This window comes from Notamacropus eugenii, chromosome 1 (genome assembly GCF_028372415.1).
Source record: "Notamacropus eugenii isolate mMacEug1 chromosome 1, mMacEug1.pri_v2, whole genome shotgun sequence".
Taxonomy (NCBI): Eukaryota; Metazoa; Chordata; class Mammalia; order Diprotodontia; family Macropodidae; genus Notamacropus; species Notamacropus eugenii.
Window position 1 is genome coordinate 76,791,701 of NC_092872.1, and position 26,871 is coordinate 76,818,571.

General features: G+C 35.0%; 1 protein-coding gene across 9 annotated transcripts in view; it reads left to right on the forward strand.

Moving 5' to 3' along the window:
* NAA35 (N-alpha-acetyltransferase 35, NatC auxiliary subunit) overlaps window positions 1–26,871 on the forward strand; it is a 73,890-nt gene that overhangs the window by 39,635 nt on the left and 7,384 nt on the right. For 7 of the 9 annotated variants that reach the window (XM_072606110.1, XM_072606074.1, XM_072606062.1 and 4 more), the window contains 11 exons: window positions 314–397; window positions 3,751–3,865; window positions 9,809–9,987; window positions 10,976–11,035; window positions 11,864–11,970; window positions 16,341–16,407; window positions 19,048–19,146; window positions 19,777–19,955; window positions 21,728–21,864; window positions 23,434–23,501; window positions 26,678–26,818. In XM_072606110.1, coding sequence (XP_072462211.1) covers window positions 314–397; window positions 3,751–3,865; window positions 9,809–9,987; window positions 10,976–11,035; window positions 11,864–11,970; window positions 16,341–16,407; window positions 19,048–19,146; window positions 19,777–19,955; window positions 21,728–21,864; window positions 23,434–23,501; window positions 26,678–26,818 — 1,236 coding nt within the window. The remainder of the gene's footprint in view (window positions 1–313; window positions 398–3,750; window positions 3,866–9,808; window positions 9,988–10,975; window positions 11,036–11,863; window positions 11,971–16,340; window positions 16,408–19,047; window positions 19,147–19,776; window positions 19,956–21,727; window positions 21,865–23,433; window positions 23,502–26,677; window positions 26,819–26,871) is intronic. The other 2 variants (XM_072606085.1, XM_072606121.1) reach the window with 1 other exon arrangement.

The following is a 26,871-nucleotide window of genomic DNA, read 5'->3' on the forward strand; positions in this document are numbered from 1 at the left end:
TGTTTTTAATTGATTGTTATTGCCTTTTTGGTGTGAATGAATTAGATTTTTGTAAAAATTGATACTTTACAAATCACACAGAAACAATCAGTTTTGTAAATTGGAAGCTGATGTTTTCTGTGGACTTGTAGATCAGAATGTAGGCTGAGTTTGCTATATGGTTATCAATTCAAAGGAATTTAAAGTAGATGCAAGAATGTCTTTATGATAAAGTTTTTATGATGAGAAAAGAGACTTAATATTTTTAGGAATTAAAGGAATATTTAGTATTTTAAAATAAAATACCCTTGAAAAGGCATTTCTTTTGTTGTAGCATCAGCAGTGTTTAGCTGTATTTAGCAGAGTGAAATTTACTCGAGTGCTACTGACAGTTCTCATCGCTTTTACTAAAAAAGAGGTAAGGACACTTTCTTTCGTTCTGTCATTTGTTTCTGATGAAATATCTTCATGTACCAGGAAAATTGTATCTTAAAATCTAAGCCAAACTGTCTTCCTTGATTATTTAATAATAACTAGGCTCAGCTGAAATATCCATGATGAAAAAGTGAACTTTAGGTGGCTTTGTTCTTGGTGTGGCACTAGCTACTGGTTCTGTGACAAAACTTTTTAAATAATCAGTTTATCAGTCATGTGGGAATGGAAGAGCCAGCTCTCTTCATCCACTTAACTGTTCTAGTCCTGGCCCTCCAAATCTTTTCATGAAGACATATACCATATCTAGTTTTCTTAAACTGTAGCGCACGTTAAATTAGAAATGTCACAATTTCAATTTGCCAATTTCCTACAGTCTTAAATGTTTTAATTTTATAGAGTTATATCGGGGTAAGCCAAGAGCATTTTATATTAGATTTTGTAATAATTAGATGCTAAAAATACAAGTAGATATTTGGTTCCCTGCTTAGCTGGACTTGGATAGTCCTGTGTTAAATCATTAGTTTACAAAAACCAAAGATGCTATCAAAGCATTTAAATGAAATGAGGATTTTTTCAACATATACAGTATCCTACAAGTCTTAGTGCAGCTTTAAGGTCTCATAGTTTAAAATGACACAAAAATTTTTGAGACACCTTGCATGTTAGTGAAAATGTGTAATGACACTTTGTGGCTTATTCTTTTTAAATGTTTTGTCATCACTGTTTTTTATGCCACTATCACTTCCCAATACTCCACTTGAGGTGTTGCCTACCTTTGCCTGCAAAATGGGCAAAATTGTTTTGCAGTGACTAGGACTGAGAGAGTGTGTAATATTCTGTACTCACAGTCCATATCCTATCTAGAGTAGTCTGCATATTCTTTCTTAGTCATTTGGGCCTAACATCATTCATTGCCTTTCATCTGAATTCTGTTATCTTTTAATGTTGTCCTTATATTGTTGTAATTATTTTACATACATGTGTATTTTTTTCTGATTCTACCTTTCTTGCTCTTTATTGATTGATCTCTCTTTTCTTATATTTCTCTGATTTCTTCATATACATCATTCCCCAAGAGTATGGTATAATGGCTGAGGACCAACTTCAGAGTCAGGACAAACTTGTCAGGTCTGTTTCTGACATATCCTGGCTCTGTGAACTCTGGGCCCAGGACTTAAGCTGTCTGTGCCCAGGGAGCACTCTGTAAGTCTGTAGAGTATTTGCTGTTCTACATAGACGGGAAGGAATTTTCTAATCAGGGAAATCACTAAACTGGGGAAATAACTGTTCCCCAAGAGCAACAACCAAGCTATCCTTACAGCCTGGCAATAATGTATCACACTTGGATTCCATTGTTTATTCAGTTATTCCCCAGTCAGCGGGGACATTTTCCCCCCAGCTTTTTGCTGCTTAGAAACCAAAAACTCACTAAGTATTTTAGTGTGTACTGGACCTTTCTGTCATTGACTTTTTTGGTAGATATTTCCATTCATAGGCTGAGGGATCGTAGTGTTTACACAGTTTGGTCAGTTTGTTCATATAATTCCAAATCAATAACCAGAATGATTGAATCATCCCACAGCTCCACCAGCACATTGCTAATTACTGTTTACTACATATGCTCCAAAATTGACTGTTCTAATCTTTGCCAGTTTGATGAATTTGAGGTGAAACCTCAGACTTGTTTTTATTGTGTTTCTCTTAGTGGTAGTAATTTGGAGCATGTTTTTGTTGAGAGTATCATATTTACTTGTATTTCCTCTGAAAACTTGTTTATACCTTTTGATACCTTAACATTTGGGGAAATAGTTCTTAGTCTTATATGTATGTATTTTGTCAGATTTTTATTAGCTATGCTTGATACAAAGATTTTTTTCTTATAATTAATAGCTTCATATTCTAATTATATTCATTTTGGCAAAATTTTTAATTTTATGTAATTGAAATTGTCTGTTTTGTCATTTGCCATCACTGCCTCTGTCCTTTGGTTTTTAATTCTCATGGTAGTTGTGAAACATTTCTCCTAACAGTCTCTTCTCATTTTTTAATTATGTGATCATAAATTTAGGTCAAATATCTTTTTGGAATTTGTTATGTATGGCATGTGGCATAAGATGTTGATCTGAATCTATTTTCTGCCAAACCACTTTCCAGTTTTCCTATAAGTTCTGTTCTCTCTCTGTTTATTTGCTTCCGGGTCTTCCTTATGTATTTCTTTCCACTGACCTTTTTCTTCTTTTTAATCTAATTTTGACCATTATTGCTTTTTAAAATAATTTGAGATCATCTAATACTATTCATCCTTCATTTCTACCTTAAAGACTATTTCCCGTGAAATTTTTGGCCTTTATTCTGCCAAATGAATTTCACTTATTTTATTTCAGTCTATAAGTTAATCCCTTGGTAGCTTGGCATAACACTAAATACATAGATTAACTTAGTATTATTTTTATTATATTGATGTAGCTCAGGTATGTACATTAGCTATATCTCTTTTTTAGATCTTTAGATTCCTATTATTCTGTTGGTTTTGGTTTCTAATATAAATCAATCAGTAAGCATTTATTAATGAGTACTAGCTGCTAGATACTGTGCTATATATGTAAGTACTGATGTTTTTGTGTCTGTATTTTGTGTCTTCTGCTTCAGTAAAGCTGTTAATCATCTCAATTGATTTCCTAAGTAAACCATTATATCATTTGCATGTAGAGATACTCTTTCCTTCTGTTTGCTAATATCTATTTAATTTCCTTCTTGTCTTATTGCTTTAATATTTCTAGTACTATGTCAAATAATAGAAGAGAAAAGGGACAGTCTTCTTTTTCCCCTGAATTTGGTAACTTACAATGTTACTCCATTACTTATAATGTTAATTCTAGGGCAAGCAAGTGGTGCAGTGAAGAGAGGTCTGGGCCTGGGAGTCAAGATAACCTGAATTCAAATCTGGCTTCAAACACTTTACCAGCTCTGTGACCCTGGGCGAGTCATTTGTCCTCTGTTTGCCTCAGTTTCTTCCAGCTGTAAAATGGATATTGCAATGATCAAATGAAATAATATTTGTAAAATGCCCAACACAGTCCCTGGCACATAGTAGATACTTGATAAGTACTTGCTTCCTTCTTTTTTGACTTTAGATAAATACTTCTGATCATATTAAAGGACCCGTCTGCCATGCCATGATATTTCATTATATTTTACATGAATAATTGCTATATTTTGTTAAAGGCCTTTTCTGTACCTATTGACATAATCTTGCGATTTTGCTACACGTATGATTAATTATGCTAATTGTTTCTTAATGTTGAAACATTCTTGCATTGGTGATTAATTTTTCAGACAAGTGCTGTCACAGAAGCTCAAAAACTGATGATTCAAGCAGCAGATCTTCTGTCCGCAATTCACAATTCGTTACATCATGGGATCCAGGCACAGAATGATACTACAAAAGGAGGTAGTCATCTTTTTTCTTCCTGTTCTTTTCCAGGAACATAGTACCAGGCAGCACTCAATTTACAAACAAACTTTGGGACACAGCACATATGTAAGTTTCTTGGATTCTGTGATACTTTTTCTTATAGAAACAATGAAAAGACCACCAGGTGCTCAACTCAGCCAATAAAAGCTTGTCCTGATCATCATATAACTGAAAGACAGTAACGGCTCACAGGGTTTTAAAGCTTAAAGTCCCTTCTTCAGAACAGCCTGGAGTCTCTGAGATAGTCTGTGAATATGTTTGCTTCTTTGATGCAGAGAGGCTAAGTGACTTGCCCATAATCACAAAGTTGGTGAGTGTCAGCAGGGATTTGAACCTAGGACTCCTGACTCTTGAGTTAAGTGTCCTTTCCACTACACAAAAGAATCTAACTTCAAATCACCATGTATAAAAATATTTCTTTAGGAAATTAATTCTGAGTTCCATCAAGAGATGCTAGGGCACATCTTCCTTTTTGTAGCCCTGGCAGTGGGAGCACAGATCCTCTCAGTTTTAGGGTACTAACTGACATGTATGGCTCAAGGCAGGAACTTTGATAGGCCTTGGGGAGACTGGGAAGGGAGAATTAGAAAACCTATCCAGTCTTTGTTTTTCTCCTGTTCTCCCTTATTCTCCCTCAAAGCAGCTAGAGCTAAAACAGAGAAGTAGTGATTGAAGGCTTGGAATTTGAGTTAATATGTTAGTAGCTTTATAGAATTTTCATGCCTTTCCCTTGCTCTAAGGCAAGCCCTGCTGCCAGCTATTGTTGGACAGTTGAAATTGGTGAGAGGAAACTAAGGTATGGGGATGAAGAACAAAATGAATTAGTATCTTTGTCTTCCTTTCACTTTCACCACGGATCCTGTTGCTTAGCTTGAGACCCTGGAACTGGTACAGTGTGAGAAACTGGAATAGAATGTAAACAGTACATTGGAACAGAAGAAAGCCTTGTTAGTAAGGGTGGAGAGTTATTTTGTACAGCCTAAGAGAAATATGTAGTATGCAGTCAGTGTAGTAGGTCACATGGAACAAGATTATTTTAAAGGTTAAATGTACTGTACCCCACAAATCTGGACTATTTGTTTGCCTGTGCACATCTGATAGCCATTACACTGCACCCAGCAGAACTCTTTGAGATACTTAAAAACGTTAATGGAAAGGCATTAACAGTTGGGTCTCATGAAGTGATTGGTTTTAAAGTAGCTTAAAATATAATATGGCTTTGTACATAATTTTATACTTTAGATTATTTTAACCTCTATTTGGGGATCGTGTATTTAATTAGTTATTTCATAAGGTCCAAATGTGGTCTTTGGCCCTTTCATGTGAGTATTAACTTCTGGCAGAAATCAAATAAACAGTAACTGGCAAGTTAATAAAACCTTTGCAACCCATTAACTGTTTTCCAAATCCTTTCCAACTTATTTAGTTCAGTGTTTAATGATCATTTTTATTTTAATAACAGGCCTAATTTTATAAACCATCTGCCTGAATATGAAGAAATACATTTCATAAGAAGATATAACTTAAAACTTGGTCTTAGTAATTAATTTCTAAATCCTTAATTTTGACTTCTCATGCTTTTTTAATTCTTTGACTTACTCTGCTTGACCATAAACAGAATATTTTGTTACCAGCTTGTTTGTTTGTTGTTTTTTTAAATCCAAGTACACTGTTATTTTCTACCAGTGCTAAGGACCAACCTTCTAACTAGATCTTTATGAAGAAATAAAATAGTTCTTTTTTTCATTAGTTCCTGAAAATGTTTCATTAGAATATAAAACCTTATTACCAGGCACTGTGCTTAAGGGCTATGGATACAAAGAAAGGCAAAAACATGTCCTCTGCCTTCAGAGAGCTCACATTCTCATGGGAGGGACAAGATGCAAGTTCTTATGTATATGTAAGATATATACAGTGTAAATGGAAGTTGTAGACATTAGGAAGGCCCTGCTCTAGGTGAGGCAGGAGGGGCGGAAAGGAACTGGGAAAGATTTCCTGCAGAAGGTGGGATTTGAACTTCGTTTGGAAGGAATGTAATGAAGTTGCAAGTCAGAGCATTCCAAGCTTAGAATCAGGAGCTAGAAAGTCATCATGTGCAAGAAATAGCATGTAGGCCAGTTTAGCTGGATCTTAGTGTATGTGGAGGAAAATAACTATAAGAAGACTGGAAAGGCAAAGAGGAACCAGGTTATCAGTCGCTAAACACTAAGTGCCTACTGTGTGCCAGATACTAGGGATACAACAAAAGGCAAAAAGCAATCCCTGTTGTCAAGTAGCTTATAGTTTAATAGGGTAGTAGACAAGATGCAAACACTATGTAGAGGATAAAGTAGACATAATCAACCAAAATAAGGCACTAGAAATAAGGAATATCAGAAAAAATGTGCTGTTAAAGGTGGGGTTTTAGCTTGAACTTTAAGGAATCTGGGGTTGGCAAGAGACATGAAGAGGGAGAATTCCAGGCATAGAGCACAGTCAGTGAAAATGCTCAGTTGAAAGATGAAATTTCTTTTGCAAGTAACAGCAAGGTGGCTAGTGTCCCTGGATTGCAAAATATGTGGAATAGTATAAGATTAGAAGACTGGAAAGGTGGGAAGGGGAAGAAAATGGAGGAGGGTCAGGTTAAATACCAAATAGAGTTTTATTTTTGATTCTGGAGGTGATAAGGAGCCACTGGAATTTATTGAGTAGGGGACTTTAAGTGTCAAAGCATTTTATATTTGATCATGCTGAATATTATGGGGTAGGAGGATGATATGGTCAGAAATTACTTTGGCAGATGTAAAGAGAATCGTTGGAGAGGGGAGAGATTTCATTTAGGGAGAACATTTGTGAAGCTGCTGTGAGGTGATAAGGGCCTGAACTGACTGGTAGCTGTATGAGTGGAGAAGGGGACAAATGTAAGGTTTTGTAGAAGTCAAAAAGACAAGATTCGGCAGTTGATTGAGGTGAGGGGGGAGTGAAGTCTAGGATGAAGCTGAAGTTCTACAAATCTGGAAGACTGGAGAATAATGGAACCCTTAACAGATATAGAAAAGTTCACAAGAGAGGTGGCTTTGGAGATTGGAGATTGGGAAAGTAAGTTGTTTCTGGCATACTGAGTGTGAGGTGCTTATGGGAAATCTGGGGAGATGTCCAATAGGCAGTGTTTCAGAACTGGAGATCAGGAAAAAGACTGGGGTTGAATAGATAGACCCAGGAGTCATCTACAGAGATAATTAAAGCCATGGCATCTGATGAAGTCTCCAAGTAAGAAAGTGAAGAGAGAAGAAAAGGACCAAACCTTAGAGTACAGCTACAGTTAGGTGATATGATACGCATCTGACAACAGAGATTAAGAAGGAGCTGTCATGTACAGGAACTATATCATGAATGGTTTGCAGAATCTTTCTGGGAACAGTAAGGCATTCCTTGCAAAAGAAAAAAGCCAAATACTAGAGGATGAAATTTTTTTTCTATAGGTATTAGAAGGTTGACAAAGAAAAACATAAACATCAGACAACTTCAGATAATGAAAGTGTAGTTGATGAAGAGTTGGAGAAGTTAACTTGACACATTTGAAGACAGTAATGATTTTAGCACTACTGGCAAGGATGGTAAAGTAAAAAAGAAAACCATAGGGGCTAAGATGCCCCTGGGATGAGGAATCAGACTGTAAGATACTGATGACAATTACTTCTTCGTGTTCACATGGAGGAAGAGTTTGAGGAGTATATTCTTGGATGTTATGAGCGAAGACAAAGTATTCCACAACTACATGACGAAGTAGCAGCAAAGGCAGCATTTTTAAAAACAATGGAAAAAAACAGTTGGCTTTCCTGGGTCACTAGAAGGACCAAGACAGAACAAGAAGCGGTTCTTCAGTGATTCCAGTTTATTTCTATTTTAATCCTTTTAGTTTGACTATTGCCAGTTATGTACATATAATTGTTACTGAGTAATAATGTAGATCCTTCTTTCAGGTGAACTAGGGTGAAACAGTATATACAAGAAATGATATTTATTTGATTAACATATAATTTGTTTCTAGTAGGGTTAGCAGGATAGGAGATTTTATAATTTTAAGGAATTGGTTTCAAAAATGAGTGTTCAGTTGAATTGTTGTAGTGTTTAAATGTGGGAAAGTATTATACAAACAATATATATTGTTCATAGTATCCATTTCCCATTAATATTTGTTTACAATGATATTTTAATTTTGAGTTGCTGCTTGTTAACCTATTGCTTCTATTTCAAAGCTGATAAGTGTGGTATTAAGATGAAAAAAGAGTAATTATGGACATCATTTCAGATGTACATTTGATAATACTTTGAAAATGAAAATGTACCTGTGTTCAAAGATGCAGTTCAGTTCAACAAGCAATTTAAAAGTGATTATTTTTTTATATGTATATATGTTTTATATATGAGGCAGCTAGATGGCACAGTGGGCCTAGAGTCAGGAGACCAAGTTTAAATCTGGCCTCAGACAGTTACTAGCTGTGTGACCATGGGCATGTCACTTAACCCTGTTTACTTCGGTTTCCTCATCTGTAAAATGAGCTGGGAAGGAAATGGCAAGGGATTCAAGTATTTCTGCCAAGAAAACCCCAAAAAGATGTCATAAAGAGTTGGACATGACTCATAACAATTGAACAGCAGTTTTACATATATGCAAGGCAATGTGATGAGCACCAGGGATACAGAGACAGAAACTGAGGAGGAGATAGAACATGGACCTGACAGTAAGTATGAGCTAATATAATTTGAGGAAGGAGAGAACACCAATAGCTATGGGGTGAGGAAGGGCTTCAGATAAAGGGATACCTGAGTTAAGTCTTGAAGGAAGCTAGGGAGTCTTGAAATAAAATACTGTGTTTGGAGACCAGCTTGTAAAATAATTTGGCTGGAAAATAGAATAATGTGAAACAATTCTGGAAAAAGCAGGTGGGAGCTATGTTGAGAAAGGTTTTCAATATTAGGCTGAAATTTGTATTTTAAAGGTACTAGGCAGCCAGTGACAATTTCTAAGCAGGGCAGTGATTGAAAAGGACTTCAAAGAATATTAACTTAACAGCTATGTGGAAAGATATGTAAGATGAGATAAGAGGCCCAAAGTGGAGACTAATTAGGAGGGGTCAAGAATCTGTCCTTTTGCCTATAGGCAATAAATGTCAAGGTGACATGGTGGGGAAAGCCTGCTTGAATATGTACATTCAGATGTTCTAAAATCATGTAAAATAAAGGCAGAAAAACTTGTATTTATCACAATAAACATAGTCACCAGAGGCAGTGTTAGTAGCAAAGTGACAGGAGATCTGGAATTAGAAGACCTGGTTTGAATCCTGTCTCTCTGCATGTAGTTCAGCAGTGAAATACTTTGAAATCCAAAATGCTTGATCATTTAGCTTATTTCAAGGAGCACCAACTTCACTTTGAAGTTTGAGAGGGAGTTTTAGGCTGGTGATTTGTATCTATCAAAATAAAAAGTAGTGCTACGTTTTTGTAGAAGGAGTTAAACCAGTTCTTCCTTATTCATCGTCTTCACACAGGTTGTCTTTAGTTGAAATAACATGAATTCCAGAAAAAGATCTGTAACCAAATTGAAATACTTGAAGTATTATGCAGACTATAACTCTGCTTAAAGGTAGTAAGTCTTATTATGTCCTTTATTATGTATATAATTCACACCTCCAGAGGAGGTAGGTGTAGGTCAAATGTACTAAGTTACTAAATCTAACAGTCTTATTATGCAAGTTCAGGAGCAGAAAATTGCAAAATTATTTTAAAAAACCAATATATATAGCCTTGTTTGGGAAACTTTCAAGCTGGCATCTTGCTCTGCTTTACAGAGGTTCACTTAATATATTTAAAATTATTTAATGCAAAGGTTAAAATTGAAAGGAAAGATGAAGAAAAAAATCTTTTTTTTTCTTTTAGATCATCCTATTATGATGGGTTTTGAGCCTCTTGTTAACCAGAGATTGCTTCCTCCTACCTTCCCTCGATATGCAAAAATAATCAAAAGGGAAGAAATGGTCAACTATTTTGCAAAACTTATAGACAGAATAAAAACTGTCTGTGAAGTTGTCAATCTAACAAATTTACACTGTATCCTGGTAAGTAGATAAATTTCTGATGTGAAAAAGAACTTCACTTTAGTTAATATGAATCTTTGATATTGGGACTCTAAGCCTTTAGAGTACTAAAAAGCCATTGGCTTTGCCAAGAAGGGGAAGTTAGTGGTCACCTTAGAGCTATTTTATTAAGAAGTGGGAGCAGAAATGAGGTTGTAGAGGACTTGTTATATATATGAAGTAAAGGTAACATGCATAGGTAAACAAGAGGTTCAAGAAATTGCATAGAGAAAGGGAAAAGGAAATTGAACCTAAGTGGAAGTAGGCCCAAGCATTTTTTTCCCTTAATTTGAAATTGAGATACCTAAGAATCACTGAAGGAATAAGCCACCTCCTGGCTTGATAGTAGTCATTTTTCCCTAGATGTACAGAGTTCTCTTTCTCAGCAAGAGAAATAACTAGAAACTTTATATTTGAGTTCCACCCTCTTTCTTCCCACCAAGGATGATAGGCCTAGCTAAACATCTTTACTAAATTACCAATAAAAACCCAAGTGTATTTTTTCTAGACCTCATAAACCTGAAGATTTTTTTATTGAAATGTTATAATCTTAGAATAATGCTGTGAATATATATGTAAATATTTTTAAAATCTTATTGTAGTTAGCAATTTCAGTGATGAGAATTTAGTAAAATCGTTTCTAGTCCTTTTTTTCTGAAATAAGCAGGAATTTGTCAATCATTATCAATATATTAATGTTTATGCTTTGTACAGATTAAAAATAACTTGGAATCTCTGTCATTATAGCAAGCTTGGCTAATTTTATAAAAGAAGAGACAAAATTGTCCATTTTTCTTATAAATAAAATTTGGTAGTTCTTGCAAAATGGACAGATTTGTCATCTTGAGATGTTTGTTGTAGCCATGAAAAAATATTAGATCTATGTCATTTTTTATATGTGAATTTTATATGTGAATATGTAACCTTTGAAATTTTAATACTATAATTTTTTTCCCTCAATATGTATTAGGATTTTTTCTGTGAATTTAGTGAGCAATCACCCTGTGTTCTTTCAAGATCCCTCCTACAAGTAAGTTAGTTAGTTCTGAATTATCTCCCTATATACACTGGATTTTTTTATTACGTATTTGAGAAAAACACGTCAGTGTTTAAAGGAAGTTCAGTTATCGTAGAACTGTACTTTTAGTTGAAGAATTGATTTTTTAAATGTAAACATCAGTAAATCATTAAGGTGTGCTAAATATCTTAAAAATTCATGCAAAATATTGTTGGTTGCTCAAAATGTACTTATGGCATGAAGAAAGTTACTTTGAAGTACTGCTTTGTTTCCCATTTTACTGTGTGCTTCACAAATAGGAACATTTCCATATACAAAGAGTAGCAAAAGCCTTACAAATAAAATTATGAATCCTCTAATACGTATGCAACACTGCTTTCAGTATGATGTTGCTGTTACAACACTTACCTAAACATTTTCAAAGCATTTAAACATACTCAGTTTACCTCACTGCTGAGCTTCGTTTGGCTGTGTTCATAGATTTTGGTCTGACTTTTCAGTGAAGTTACTGTGTGCTTTTTATTTCCTACATTTTAGTTACTGTATTTTGGGTGGGAGCTTGGGAACACCATTTTCTTATTTTTCCTCTAGTATATTATGACCCAGAAAGGAAATAATTTATAACTTTCATCAGTGGTCAATAACATAAGCTTTTCATGTAGATAGACATTTTCATCGTCATCTTTCATTCTTCTGGTATCTTTATAAAAGTTTAGTCTTAATTTAATTTTTAATTTAATTTTTAATTCTTAGTCTTATTTCATAATAATGGCAGCTGTATATTGTAGCAGTATGTGACAATCTTAGAAATATTTCTAATGAATTAACATTTTCTTTAAGACTACTTTTCTAGTGGATAACAAAAAGGTCTTTGGGACCCATCTCATGCAAGACATGGTGAAAGATGCACTTCGGTCATTTGTCAGTCCTCCGGTGCTTTCCCCTAAGTAAGTATCTTAAGAAATTTTAAATAATCTCCCTTTACTTATACTCTGAAGTAGTGTTTACTTTAAAGTAAATGACTTGACCATTTGACAATCATTGATTTTTGTCTATTAGTTAGATACAGATGATTTTTCCACATTAGGCTTTTGATAAATGAAGTATAGGGAAAAGATGTTATCTGGAAAAAGATAAAATTCATTATGAAATTTTCTTTAATTATTATTAATTCCAGCCAGTCAAAGTGACCACTAGAAGGATTACAAGTGACAGGTTTGAGCAGAGTTAATAAAGGACTAGCGTAACAGGCTTGGGGCTCTCCTTATTCTTTTTAACTTGATCTCTTTTGTTCCAATTATGAGTGATGAAATTTGTGTTTAAAACAGGAATAGAGACACCACTACAATATTGAGATGTATTTATAAATACTATGCATGTATCATACAATTCAGGATTGGAATCTGTTCTAGAGATTAGCAAATAACAGTAATGGTTTTGGAGGTTTTTTCCTATAGAAACATCGCATCATGTACATGATAGTTTTCTGGATCGGCCCACAAAAGTCCAAATAATAATAAATAATAATAACCTGATCCCTGGTCCTGGGAGCCAGTTCATACAGGAGAGAGGAAGAGAAAGAATGGACTCTCCCCCCATCCTCCTTTCATTAGTAGTTCTTCCTTCTTCGTACCTTGTTCTAACATCATAGTTCTTTTTTCAGATACTCAGTGTTTTTGTGCTACCCTAAATCCCCCACTGTAGCAGCCCATCTAGGCTTATTTATGCACCAGATTGTTTTGTGCTCTAAAATTACATACCTCCAAAGCTACTTTCTGCCTTAGTAAGCTAATTTGTAGCTACATCATAAGGGAAGAAATAGTATTAATACGTTCAAATGTGTAAGTGACAACTTCTTTACTCTTAGTAATGTCATTGAATATAAAAACAAATATTGATTTTAATCTGGAAGGTCTTAACAGGTTTTTGTAGAATTCTCTTCCCTTCTTATCTTCCATGATAAATATTCATGAATGATTGGTGCATGACTATCTTCATCATGGCATTTTTTATTTAATGCTCATCCCCAGCACCACAAAGTGAGGTGATTCAGGTGTCCTGTGAAATACATTCTTACTGCCTTTGGATCCATGATAAAACCATCTCAGTCAGTTTCTTTATCTGCCTTTCCAGTAAGAAACTGTGAGCCATCCTTCCATTTAGTTGTATCTTCCTATGTTCTGGTTATATAGTAAGAATATATCAGTATTGATATGATAGTTGAATTAAAATCATAAATTAGCTTGTTAATCCTAAGACATCTATGAGGTGCCCTGGAAGTTAAATCCATGTTTATAGAAGTTGTTTACTTAGGGAGCATAAACCTTTTCTTCAAGAAGAGAGTCAGAAGGCACTGAACGTGTCTGAATAATGTCACAGAGAATTTGATTGATTCTGTATTAACAGATATAACTAATTACTAATATGGGATATATTCCCAAATCAGCTCCTTGCACACAACCTGATAAGAGGCAGATATGCTGTGCTATCTGCGCTGTTTAAACCTGAACTATTTAAACAAGATACACTAAAAAAAAAAAAATGGGAAATAGATAAAAAAAACAGATACCAACATGTGCTGTTACTATTTCCTATGATAGTTTATTTCACATAAATTAACAGCCACAGAGCAAAAAGTATTTAAATAACATCTTAGCCAGCAAATTCTTTCCCAAGCAGAGATATGACAACCAAGTATAATGCAAAAGAGCATAGTGGAAAATTGAGTAGTACTGCCTCATATACCAGTGAGAAGCATTAGAAGAAAAAATAGTTTGTAGAAATCTTAGGTTGAGATCCAGTTAAGCCATTTTACCCCAAGAGCATTTTAGGCTGAATTGGAAAGAAGATAATGAACAGAAAAAGGAAAAAATCCATCAGGATTTGATAATTTGATAATGGACTATTTTTTTCCATTGTTGACAATGAATTTACTATATTTGGGCACTAACATCAATTTTCAGTGTCCTGTGTTAGAAGTAGAAATGACACTAAAGAAAACAAAGATGGAAAGAGCCACTGGACCAAGTCAAGTGTGTATAGAGGAGCTCAGCAATAGAGGCAAAACAGTTTTAAAGATAATGAGAGAAAAATTCTGAAGATAATTGGAAATAGTGGGGTACGAAGGATTGGAAAATATCAGAGAAACCTGTTGAAAAAAAAGCAATCAAGAAAATACTAATACCTCTCCACCCCTATGCCTATTATCTGTATAAAATTTTGAGAACAAAATCTGCATGTATTTGAGGGCACCTTTTGTTTTAATATCATTTCTGGTCCCAATCCCCCAAATTCCCCACTTTGTAAACCCTGTCTTATAACAAAGAAAAACAGTTAAGTAAAACCAACTGCCACAGCAATGACATCTAAGCACCCGTTGACACAACATACCCATGTTCCTTTACCCCAGAAAAAGGAGGATGAGGCATTTCTTTACCCCTTCTCTAGGACATCTGGTCATTATAATTAAATAGTGATTGGCCTCATTTTATGGTTCCTTTACACTATTATAGTCATGCATATTGTCTTCCTTGTCTGTGTGCTTCACTGTTTCAGCTCATATCTGTCTTCCTATGTATTTTTTTTTGCTTTTTTATGTTTCTGTTAATTTTTCATATTCATTGTTGTGGTGCTGTAACATTTAATTATATTCAAATACCACAGTATATTCAGCCATTCTCTAGGATGGGTACCTACTTTGTTTCCATTTCTTTGCTACTATAAAAGTGATACTGTGAATATTTTTACTTCAGAATATGAAGGCTTTCTTTCAGCAGTGTGATCTTTGGACCAGAGGGTATGAGTGCGTTAGTCACTTCATACGTAATTCTAAATTGTTTGTCAGAAGAGTTGGACCAATTCAATCTTCTACCTATAGTTTTAGTATAGTAGACAGGATTTTATACCAATTTTATACTGGTCTTTAGCAGCTACATTTTTACAACTACAAGGTTGATGAAAATGCACATAGAATACAAGATCTGAGTGTGCTTGAGTGCTCAGGGTTGTTGTTTCTAAGCCTTTGAATTAGCCAAACAAAATTCGTCCTTTAGAATCATTCTGTAAGCTTATCCAGACATATACTAAGATATCTTGATAGAAATGAGAGATAACTTTGCTCATTGATTTGCTGATTTTTAATAAAGCATTAAACAGATAGATGTATGCTCGCCAGATCTGGGTCAGTTTGAATGAGGATCTCCTTTTAAAAGTGAAATCCTCCAACTGTTCCTGTTTATGAATGACATGTTGATTGTCTTGGGCCACACACAATTGCAAAGTCTTCTAACTGAGATTTACAACACCGAAGAATTTGATGTAGTAGACTATGGAGGAAAAACTAAGTGGATAAAAAAGTATCTGTGGTCCAGACTATCCATATAGTTGCATGGACAGTTTATAGAGTTGAACTATCCATTTATATCTCTATCTTTCTATCCATTCATGTGTCTTAGTACAGATGTACAAGAATGCGGCTCCCAAATTGAATAAAAATATTGAGCTCCATTACATTTGGGTAATTGCATGGGTGCTTTGTACTTTGCCCTGATAACAAAAAAATCACTTTTTACAAACACAATCTGATGTTAGGGGGTTTTGAGTCATGGATTAAAAAATCTCTGAAGAATCAAAATTGTGGGTTACTCAAAGGATGTTGTTAGAGACATATGGCAAGAATAAGTAGTCTGCAAACATATTAACCATAGCAACTTGCCTTTAAGAAGTAAAATAAAAAGAGAGGTATGATCAGAATGAAAATTGACCAGAGAGCAAAACATAATAGGGGTGCGCGCACACACACTCACACAAGATTCCTTAAAGCATATTAATGTAATTGGACATCAAATTGATGAAATTTCAAACAATATAGTTTGATGTGAAAAACTTTACATGAGATGTGTCTCGGATAGCAGAGCTCTTTTAGAGTTAGGCATCATTTTGTGAAAGTTCATCTCCCCAGGTTAGCTGCCCTAAGTGTCTTCCCCACCCCCTTAGCTTCTTTTACGCTAAATTTGATCCCCCCGTTCTCTTAAAGTCTCAGGTTTCCTTCTTATAATGGCACCCATGATGGAGAGGACAGTGTTTTTGGCCTGATGTCACGTAACTTATGTAAGGTGGCATTTCTTGGCATTTTCCTGCTCCCTACCATTTTCTCTTCTTGTCCTGGTTTTTTTCTTTCTCCTCTCTTTGTTTTAGGTTTGCCAGAGGCATCCACAGGTGTGTGGCCCAGTTGATGGTACTTAGATTTAAAGAAACTGCTGATCCTTGTCCCAAGCCAGAAATAGTTTAATTGAATTTCCTGACAATTGTCTTACAGGTGCTGTCTGTATAATAATCACCAGGCTAAGGACTGTATTGACTCCTTTGTTACTCACTGTGTTCGGGTAAGAATTCACTTAGCATAGACAGCATAGACCAGCAGGCGACTAATGTGGGTAAAATGCAACACGGGTTGTAATACCTCTCAGTATTAGTATTGTGTAGTGTGTGTTAGCTAATCTGTTTTGTCACCCAGTTTCACCAGTAATTAATAGACTTCTGTCATCTCCTACTTGAACTTTAGTAGATGCTCTATGGCTAAAGTAACCATATTTTCCATTACAAAAATAAGGCCGTAAATGTGCCATTGATCAGTCCTATTTCTTTTTCAAAACCCTAATAGCATATTTTTTTACTTGAAATTAGATGGTACCCCTAAATCTGAAACTCCAAGGCAGAAAGACCACTTCTTAATTTGGTTTATAACATCCTAAAGCTAAACTACAATTTAGGAATAACTTGAGAAGTAATAGATTATTTTTATTTAAAAAACTTTTATAGATGTGAACAATTTATTAATTTTGGCACCACTAGTATGGCATTTCTGTTAAATTTATACCTGCTGCTTCCTAATTATTGCTATATATTGCCTCCAAATAAATGGCTTTACCAAGCAAATTAGTAGTGCAAATAAGATTCTAAGAAAAAAGGTTGAAATTTAGATGCTCAGTACATTATTTCCAAAGCATAAACTCTTTGAAAGCCACCTTCAAGTGTTTTTAAAATACTTTGAGTTGATATGTTGAATAGACACTTAAATGTAAGTGCCTCCTGTCCAAGTACCTCCTGGTAGATGCTTAAAGAGATAAAGAGTTTCAAGAGGAGAGTCATACTTATTGTACTTGTATCTGTTAAGTAAATTCCCATCAAGCATTTTACTAGGTGACTCTTTGGTCTTATTCTAGCTACAGATTCATATAGTCTTGTTCATTTTTATTCCTGGTCATGCAACCAAGTTTTTTGTTTGCTACTTCCCAATAGCAGCCCTCAATACAAGCAGAAAAATAGATATGTTTCTTCCACCCTCTGAACTTGAGTTAGGCTCTGCATTTGATCTGAGCTCTCAGTTAGAATTGTTTTCTTTTGCCTTACTGTGATCATTGTATATGTGGATCTTTTGTTCCTGCTTACTTTGTTTGATATGAAGTTGTACAAGTCTTCACAAGTTTTTCTGAATACTTTGTATTCATTGTTTTTTTATGGCACAGTATTATTCCACATTATGAGTTTAATTAGCTGTCCTTCACTCGGTTTTCACTTTTTTGATACCTCAGAGTGCTGATATGAGTATTTTGTGATATAAAATGTTCTTTCTGTCATTGACACTTCTTTTTTGTCATTAACTTTCTTGGAGTCTTTAATAGATCATTGGGTCAGAGGGTATGAATACTAGAGTCACTTTACTTACACTGTCATGTGGGCTAGTTCACAGTTTAACCAATAGTGTATTAATGTTCCTGTTTTCCTATAACTCCCTTAATGTCTATTTCTGTTTTTAATCATCTTTGCTAATTTGTTGAGTGTGAAATGAAATCTCAAAGTTTTAAACTTTGAGTGATTTGGAGCACTTTTTGTATAAACTTAGTGGTCATTTTCATTTCTGTATTCTGAGAACTGTTCATAACTTTAATTACTTATATATTATGGATTCTTTATATATTTGTGCTAATCCCATGTATATCCTCATTGTCAAACTTTTATTCTAAATATTTCAGAGATTTTCTTCCCAATCAGCACAGTTCCCTGTATCCTAATTGCATTAAATTTTGTTCATGAACTTTTTTTAAAATTTTATATAATTGGAATTATCATTTTTGATCATCTTTATTTTACTTAGAGTTCTCCCCTGTACCTCCTTCCATTCTTCTCAGATTTTTTTTTTAATTATTGTGAACCATTTCTGTCTTATAATGTATTTGGAACTTATTGTGATATATGGTGTAAGGTGTCTTAAGTGGCATAGTTTGTGGAACACTAAAAGTCAGGAAATGGATCCCATCCTTGGTACTATCACTATATAACCACTGGACAAATCATTTGGCTTATATTGCCAAAATAAGAGTAATCATACTTGTTTTTACATATATAATTGAGTGGTTATGTGAGTCAGATGAGATCATTTCTATGGAAGATTTTTTAAGATACAAATGTAAAGTGAGAGGTTATTTCAAAAAGTACTATACTATTCTTTCTCTTCCCCGCTCCCTCATATCCCACAAAAGAATCTATAGTCTGAATATGTCGAAGTTTTATAGTTTAAATTTATTCAAGAATATTATGGGGAAAAAAGTAAGATTAGGAGGACCGATGTTTAAGTCTATTGCATGTAAGAAAAGGTACTTAGCACAGACTGGCCTGAAATAAGCAGGAAAGGAACTTCTCAGTATTCATAGCTCTTTATAGTAGGCATAGTTTTAAAAATTTTAAAAATTTAAAAATTTGATGGATAAATGCAGAACACATACAAATCTCACAAATCACTACTTTGTTTTCACTGTTGGTAATTCAGATATGTGTATATGTATGTGTGTGTATGTGTATGTATATATATACGCATATATATACATACACACACACATCTATATAAAATGCAGCATTTTATCCTAATACCTGATGTTAAAAATCTTCTAAATGTCAAATTTCTATAATGTGAATTCTGTAGATTGAATTTCACATTAATGCTTAACAAATGGTATGTATTTCAGCCATTCTGTAGTCTTATTCAGATCCATGGGCATAACAGGGCTCGCCAGAGAGATAAACTGGGTCATATTCTTGAGGAATTTGCCACTTTACAGGACGAGGTAAGTAAGAGCCAACAAATTGTTTCCACTAAGAAAAGTACAATTTACAATATGAATTTTTTTCAGCACAATGATTACATTGTTAAAACCATTTGAGATCTAAGTCAGCTATTTTATTTTAATCTGTCTCAAAGTATTTCATTGAGAAAGGAGTCTGATTTTTTAAAAAGTTAACTTAATGTTTTCATGGAAATAAACTGCAAGCTGGTATTAAAGTGAACAGATTTTTTAACATTAAAGAAGGAGAGGTTATAATTGGGCTTTAATATTTGTACCAAGTTTACTTTATACTAAAAGATCTAAAAGGTAAATTTATGAATAGAACATTACCAGGTGGTATAAGTAAAGAGTTTATTGAAACTACCTCTTTGTATTTTTACCTTTTACAATAAAATGGAAATGATAATAGCAAAAACATGGAGGAGAATTAGTCAGCTTTTACTGAATGAGGATTTGGGGGTATGAACTTAACCCAAAAAGCCCATTAGAATTTATGATTTTTATGGGAAGATGGGATTGTATTTTCTATTCTGTTCATTTATTGTCCTGACTTATTTTTTTTAAGTTTCTCCACTGTCTTAATTAAAATTCTTTTTTATGACAATATTTTAAAATATTTTATTCTAATAGGCAGAGAAAGTTGATGCTGCACTTCACAGTATGTTGTTGAAACAGGAACCTCAAAGACAACATTTGGCCTGTTTAGGTACCTGGGTCCTTTATCATAACCTTCGAATTATGATACAGTATCTTCTAAGTGGCTTTGAATTGGAACTATACAGTATGCATGAATACTACTACATATATTGGTAAGGGAACACTGTTTAAAGTTGTATGTTAAGGAGATGGAAAGAAGAGACCATTGAAAAATCTTTTTGCAAGTTACTTTTCCATTGTATACAGTTGAACTCTCATTAGGAGAAAAGTGAAAAACTTATTTAGAATCTTGAAAAATAGATCAGTTTGTTTGAAGTCTTAGTGTTGATACTTAATAGGTTTGGGACCATAGGTAAGTTATTGAACCTCTCTGAGCCTCATGTTTGTCATTTATAAAATGGGGACTACACTTACACTGACTGCTTTCATAGGTTTGTTGTAAAGAAAGAACTTGGAGAACTTTAAAGTTCTGTGGAAATGTAAAGTTGTTACTGATGCTGATAATATTATTGTGGTTAAATCCTTTCAAGGATTATGACTCCTATAATGTTACCTACCCATTTGTGTATTATAGTCAGTGATAAAAAGAAACGAAAGCTTAATCTCCTATTTGCTGGTCTTTTTCTTCCAGCTCTGATTTTACAGTACCATTATTAAACCATAAGATTCAGGTAACCTGGTGATTTTTCAGGTTTTAGAATTAGTAGTGTTTTTAAAATTTTTTTCTAAAAGAGTAGTTACACATTCATTTTGTAACTGCTGCTATTTAGAGTAAAAGACACATTTCTTTTGATAAATGAGAGATGTGGCAAGCCTAGCAGGAATGTTGTTTGGGAAGTTTGGGGTATAGAAGTGTAACAGTTGGAGAAAAATAGCTGGCAGAATTAATAATTCAGGGTTTTAAAACTCACTTTTTTGGTCTAGTGAAGTGTGGTGGTAATTATTAATTTGTTATATTCAACAAACTAGAAAAATTACTAGTAATACTGTCACCTTGTGACAGTTGATAACACAATTTTATAATCAGGCCAATCAATGTAGATGTTGCCAGGATAGTGGTCATAGATTTGTATTAGTCATTTTGTGATTCCTTTGCATTGAGTTATGATCATGAAAATCATTTTATGCAGCATAGAAGGCAATGGAATGTAATTTAAAATGTATTTAAATGTATTTGAATAAAATATCTTTAGGAATTAAAAACTTGAATATAATGCTTCGGTCTCTTTCAGATGATTAAGTATATTGAGCTTTAGTTTCATAGAGATTTAGGTCATTAGGTCATTAGGTGCATAGAGAGTTTAGACTATTTGAGTGCAACCAAACATGATGATGACTAGTTTTATAATACCAAAAAAATCAATATTCATAGATATGCTTGTTTAGTAACTCCAGTGAAATGAGTAAATCTGAAAATGATGTTATTAAATGTGAAATAGTGAAAACATTTCTCACTTCTTTTATATTATACATATAGAGGTACCCTTTGTTGTTGAACCATTTTACATAATAGAGTATATTTAATATGAAAGACCTACTTATACCTATAATAAGCATTTTGATAATGAGTTAGATTCAACTTAACGAGTTAGATTTAACTCTATTAACTTAATAGAAAACATTTCATTAATATGTTTGAAGTAAAGAAGCCTCATGTGAAATGTCAGTTTGTGAAGTTTGGCTGAAACTGAAACATTTTACAATGGCACAGAGTTGCCATGAAACTTAAAAATGTTAGTAATGGCCCTTAAGATTACACTCTTTAGATCTAGTGTTAAAAGAAGAACCACTTAGGATATTTTTAACAGATTATAATTTAATGTTTCCTAAACAGATTGTAACTACATAGCATCTGTAAAACTGTAGTTACGAAGTTGTCTAACAGCTGATGACTCAGTAATAACCAAGGACTCTCTCATTGCAGGTATCTGTCTGAATTTCTTTACGCCTGGTTGATGTCGACACTGAGTCGTGCTGATAGCTCACAAATGGCAGAAGAAAGAATAATGGAGGAACAGCAGAAAGGCCGGAGCAGTAAAAAAACGAAGAAAAAGAAGAAAGGTACCTTAGAACAACTAAAGGCAGGGCATGAGGTTTAAAAATAGGATGATTTGTGGCAGATGATGGACACTTAATAAATCCTTCCCTTTCCTTCCCTGTCATGGGCCTTATGCCACTCCTCATCTGCAGAGAAGCTCTGACCTCTCTCTCACCCCTCCTCAGATAGTCTCAGTCATCTTTAGCTCTACTGCAGCTCAGAACTGCCCAGCTTCTAGTGATTCACTAGCCTCAGCCTCTCCACTAATAAGCAAAAGAGTCTGTGTCCTCTTAATATGGGATGGATTGGCAATGTGGGAAGGAGTTGTGTACTACACAGATGTTCTGGACATCTTAGGACCTTAAGATGGGAAGCACACCCTTTGACCCAGCAATATTGCTTCTAGGACTATATCCCCAAGAGATCATAAAAATGGGAAAGTGTCCCACATGTACGAAAATATTTATAGCAGCTCTTTTTGTGGTGGGCAAGAACTGGAAATCAAGGGGATGCCCATCAATTGGAGAATGGCTGAATAAGTTATGGTATATGAATGTAATAGAATACTATTGTGCTATAAGAAATGATGAACAGGAAGACTTCAGAGAGGCCTGGGAAGACTAATGTGATCTGATGCTGAATGAAAGGAGCAGAACCAGGAGAACTTTGTGCACAGCAACGACCACAGTGTGCGAGAGTTTTTTCTGGTAGACTTAGAACTTCATTGCAATTCAAGGACTTAAAAAAATTCCCAGTGGTCTTTTAAGGCAAAATGTCTTCCACATCCAGAGAAAGAACTATGGAATTCAGTCACAGAATGTAGCAGCTCATTTGTGTGCGTGTGTGTTATTTTGGTTTGTTATATGATTTCTCCCATTTTAATTCTTCTACACATCATGACTATAGTGAAAATGTATTTAATAGGAATGTAGGTGTAGAACCTATATACAATTGTATGCCATCTGGAGGAGGTAGAGGGGAGGGAGGGGAAAAAAAATCTAAATTGTATGGTAGTGATTGTAGAATACTGAAAATAAATAAAATTAATTAAATAAAAAACAGATGGAAAGCACAAGGAGCTTTCAGAAGTCTATAGTCTATACTTTATGAACCATGAAGAAGACAGGGAGTAGGAAGCTCCATGGTTTTGCTTTTCAAATGTCCAGATGGGATTGCTTAATGTAGTTGCAGATAGATTAATTTGTAAACTAAAAAAAATGCCATATCAAAATGCTTTTAAAAAAAACTCAACACTTGTAATTATGCAGCTACTATGTGTAAGACACCAACCTAGGCACAAATAGTTTCAAGGGAAAAGTGGAACAGTCCTTGCCTTCAAGTAATCCATATGTGTGAGTTATTATTCTTAAGGCAAATATCATTGTGAAGTCAAAGGTTCTGTCCAAATCATCTTACACTGGAAATCTCCTTATATTGCGTATCATATAGAATGGGGACCAATTCCCACATTCTTGGTTATCTTATACACAGGTTCTTGTTATAAAGTGAAATTTAACCTTAAATAGTAAATTTTCTTTTTGTATTAATGAACAAGGTATTAGTATACATCAGAATTTTTTTCTATATTGTAGTTCGCCCATTGAGCCGAGAAATCACAATGAGTCAGGCGTATCAGAACATGTGTGCTGGAATGTATAAGGTAATTGGCAATTTGGTGAATGTGAAGTTTTTGTTGCTTTTTATTTGTTCTGTATATAGAGCAGTTGCTATGATTATTGTATGCACAACTCTTTGCACTTAACATTTGCTTCTTTTTTTTTTGGAGTGTTTTTTTAACGCCCATGACTTTTTCCTCAGTTGAGAGGGAAGTCAGCCGCAGTTGTATATTCATTCGTTGCTCAACAAATTTTTGCATGTCCTGTGCCGAGTATCCTTTTGTCTCAACAAGATAAAAAAATTGAAAAAGTTACAGTCGCTACCCTGAAATTGTTTAGTCCAGTTAGGGAAACAAAGTGTATATATTATAATTCTATGCCTGATATATTTCTTATATATTGTATGGTAGTTTAATGCCACATGAGTGACTTAATTCAAAAGTGAAACTATTTCCAGCTGAAGTGATTAAAGAGCAATTCTTGGAGGAGTTGGGACTTGATTTGTACTGTGAAGGATGCATGGAAATGGCTGCTCCCCAGCATTTGAGGTAGAAGGTGGGGGAGGGGGCAAGTTGCAGAGGTGAAAAAGGGCATGGGTGTTTGAGGAACAGTAAGAATCCCAAGTGGACCAGAATCCAGGGTTTTCTTGAAGTAGACTTCAGCACTGTCCCTCGCACTGGGGAGTGTTTATCCTGCAGAAGACCTGTTAGATTCTTCCTGTCTTGTCTCATGTGGAAGAGACATTGCATTTGTTCTGCTTGGCTCCAGAGAGCAGAACTAGGAGCCCTAGGGTTGAAACCGCAAAGAGGCCAACAGAATTGGGTGGCTTCTGGGGCTGGTGAGGTCTAGGAAAGACTAAATAATGAACATTTAAGGAATGTTGCAAAGTGGGAGAGTACAGTGGAAAGAGTGCTGATGCCAGAGCACTTGGGCTCCAATCCTCTCTCTGAGGCTTGTGCCTGGGTGATCTTGAACAAGTTGCTTATCATCTGTGAGCCTCAGTTCTTCATCTGTAAAACAAAGGGGCTAGACTACATAGCCTTGATCCCAGGTCTTCCAGATCTGAATAGATAAATACATGATCCTGTGAATACCAGGCTAAGAAATTTATGCTTGATCCAGTAGTCAAAAGGGCACCATTTAAAAATTTTGAGCAGTGGAAGCTGACATCAGTATTTTTTAAGGGAGGTTAATTTGGTGGCAGTATGGCAGATTGATTAAAGAGGGCAAAAACTGAAGATAGGGAAATGTCAAGATACTTCCTTCTAGCTATAACATACCAAGGACCTAAATTCAAGTTAGTAGCAGTGGGAATGGAAAGGAAGAATTGATAGGATTTGGTGATTGGTTAAGGTATAAAAAGTGGAACCTTCAGATTCTTGAGGTCTTACAGCCCCAATGACTAGTAGTGCTATCAGTAAGTTTTTTTTATAAGAAACTGGTTTGATGGCAAAATTCAGTTCTACTTTTGGTAGATCAATTTAATTTGACAGTGGAACAGCATGTAGAAATGTCTGGTAAGCTGAAGTGTGGGACTAAAACTCAATCTTGTTACCTCAGGTTCTTCACCAGTGCATATTATAATTCTGATAGCTTAAATAGGTGGTGTTTGAGAGTTGTGGTGGCTGAAAAATCTCCTTGTCCCATGTCCACTCTCATGCTGAGCCTCTTCAGATTTAATTAAGGAGGAGAGTCAGACTCTCACTGGGCACCTATTACAAGAGCTTTAGTTCAGCTGATAGAGGGCTTGTGTGACAAAGGGTTTACTTTCAGAGACACAATAAGGATTGTAATCAGACTTTAAAGGAGGTTGTATTGAAAACTTTGGAGGAGGAAGGAAGGGGAAAAGAAAAGAAGTTGTATAATGGCAGAATTATTGAGTTAGAGAGTGCAAACTTCTTAGCTAAAAATGTTCTTAATCTAACCATAGGAGGTTCAGTTATTGTTTGTATACACCTATCCTGGAACTCTAGCTTCCCCTTGTGGCATACATGCTGCATTCTGCCAAAATAGAATTGTTGTTATCAGCACCCTACCTCATCGTCTCTTCTCTTTCAAACCTGGTACGACTTTTTGTCATAGCCTACCAAGCTTCAGCTTCAGGATGCTTCTGTGCTTGGCTTTGGCTCTTACCTCTTTTTGTAAGGGTTAAGGTCAAAGCAGCATACTATTTGAGTCTAAGCATTTCATGCTGGACCCACCTGGCTGTCTGCCCTCTTTGCTATAATTGAGTTATTTGCTTTTAGAGAAGTACCTCTCTGGATTCTGTTTTACAATCCCACACATACATTACATACACAGTAATAGCAAATACAGTTTCCTTCGACTGTAAAAGAAGGGTCGTTCCATTTCAGTACTAGAAATAAAGGACTTGAGAGTCACCAGCATTAACTATATCTGTTCCTGAAGGATGTGTATATCATTTGTACCTCCTGATAGAGAGCTGGACTTGAAATCAGGAAGACCTGGGTTCAAATCCCTAGTAGATAGATGAAATCAAAAAGATGGTAGTAGTGGCACAGTGGAGAAAACCATTGGCCCAGAAATTAGTTCTGGGTCTTTCTCTGTGTGATTTTAGGCAAGTGGTTTAGGTCAGTTTTCTTATGTGTGTATTGGATTAGATGATCTTTTGGTCTTTTCCATAGAAATTTATTTTGCCTCTGTGAGAAGAGAATCAAAGAATTCTCCAATTTTCTCTGTACTTTTATATAGTAGTCTCCAGAGTCTCTATCCACATCTAAAATCTTGCTGTACATGTGAGTTCAAATTGTTACATGTATAAAAATGAACACAACAGAGACCCTGCAGGAGAAGAGGCAAGTCCGGAGGCCATCCCTCACTGCCTTGCTAGCTTGGGTTGGATTAGGTTTGTTTTGTATGGAGGCCTCTGTATATTCTCGGGAAATGTAGCTCATCTAATAAGAATTTCCAGGTGTGATGTCCCTGATGACATGAGCTGTGAATCAGTCACGTTTGTGCAGGGTGCCGGGAGATTAACTTCTGTAGAGAGTGGAACATTCAATGGACATGGAACCCTGCTTGAAAATTATAGGGACTGGGGAAGGGGAGGGGGGTGGGGAGAACCATTAATGGTGATCAGAACCCACCTTGTTGTTCCGTTTTTATATCGCAGGTAATAAGATACTCAGCATGTTGCTATTGTTTTCTGTAATCAGTATTTTTATATTGATATTACCATTCTCACCCACTTTCCTTTTAGACCATGATAGCTTTTGACATGGATGGTAAAGTAAGAAAACCCAAATTTGAGTTGGATAGTGAACAGGTTCGATATGAGCACAGATTTGCTCCATTCAACAGTGTTATCACACCACCCCCAGTGCACTATTTGCAATTCAAGGTAAACTTTTGTATTTGAATGGCAGTCTTGATTCTGTATACCTACCTGGAAGC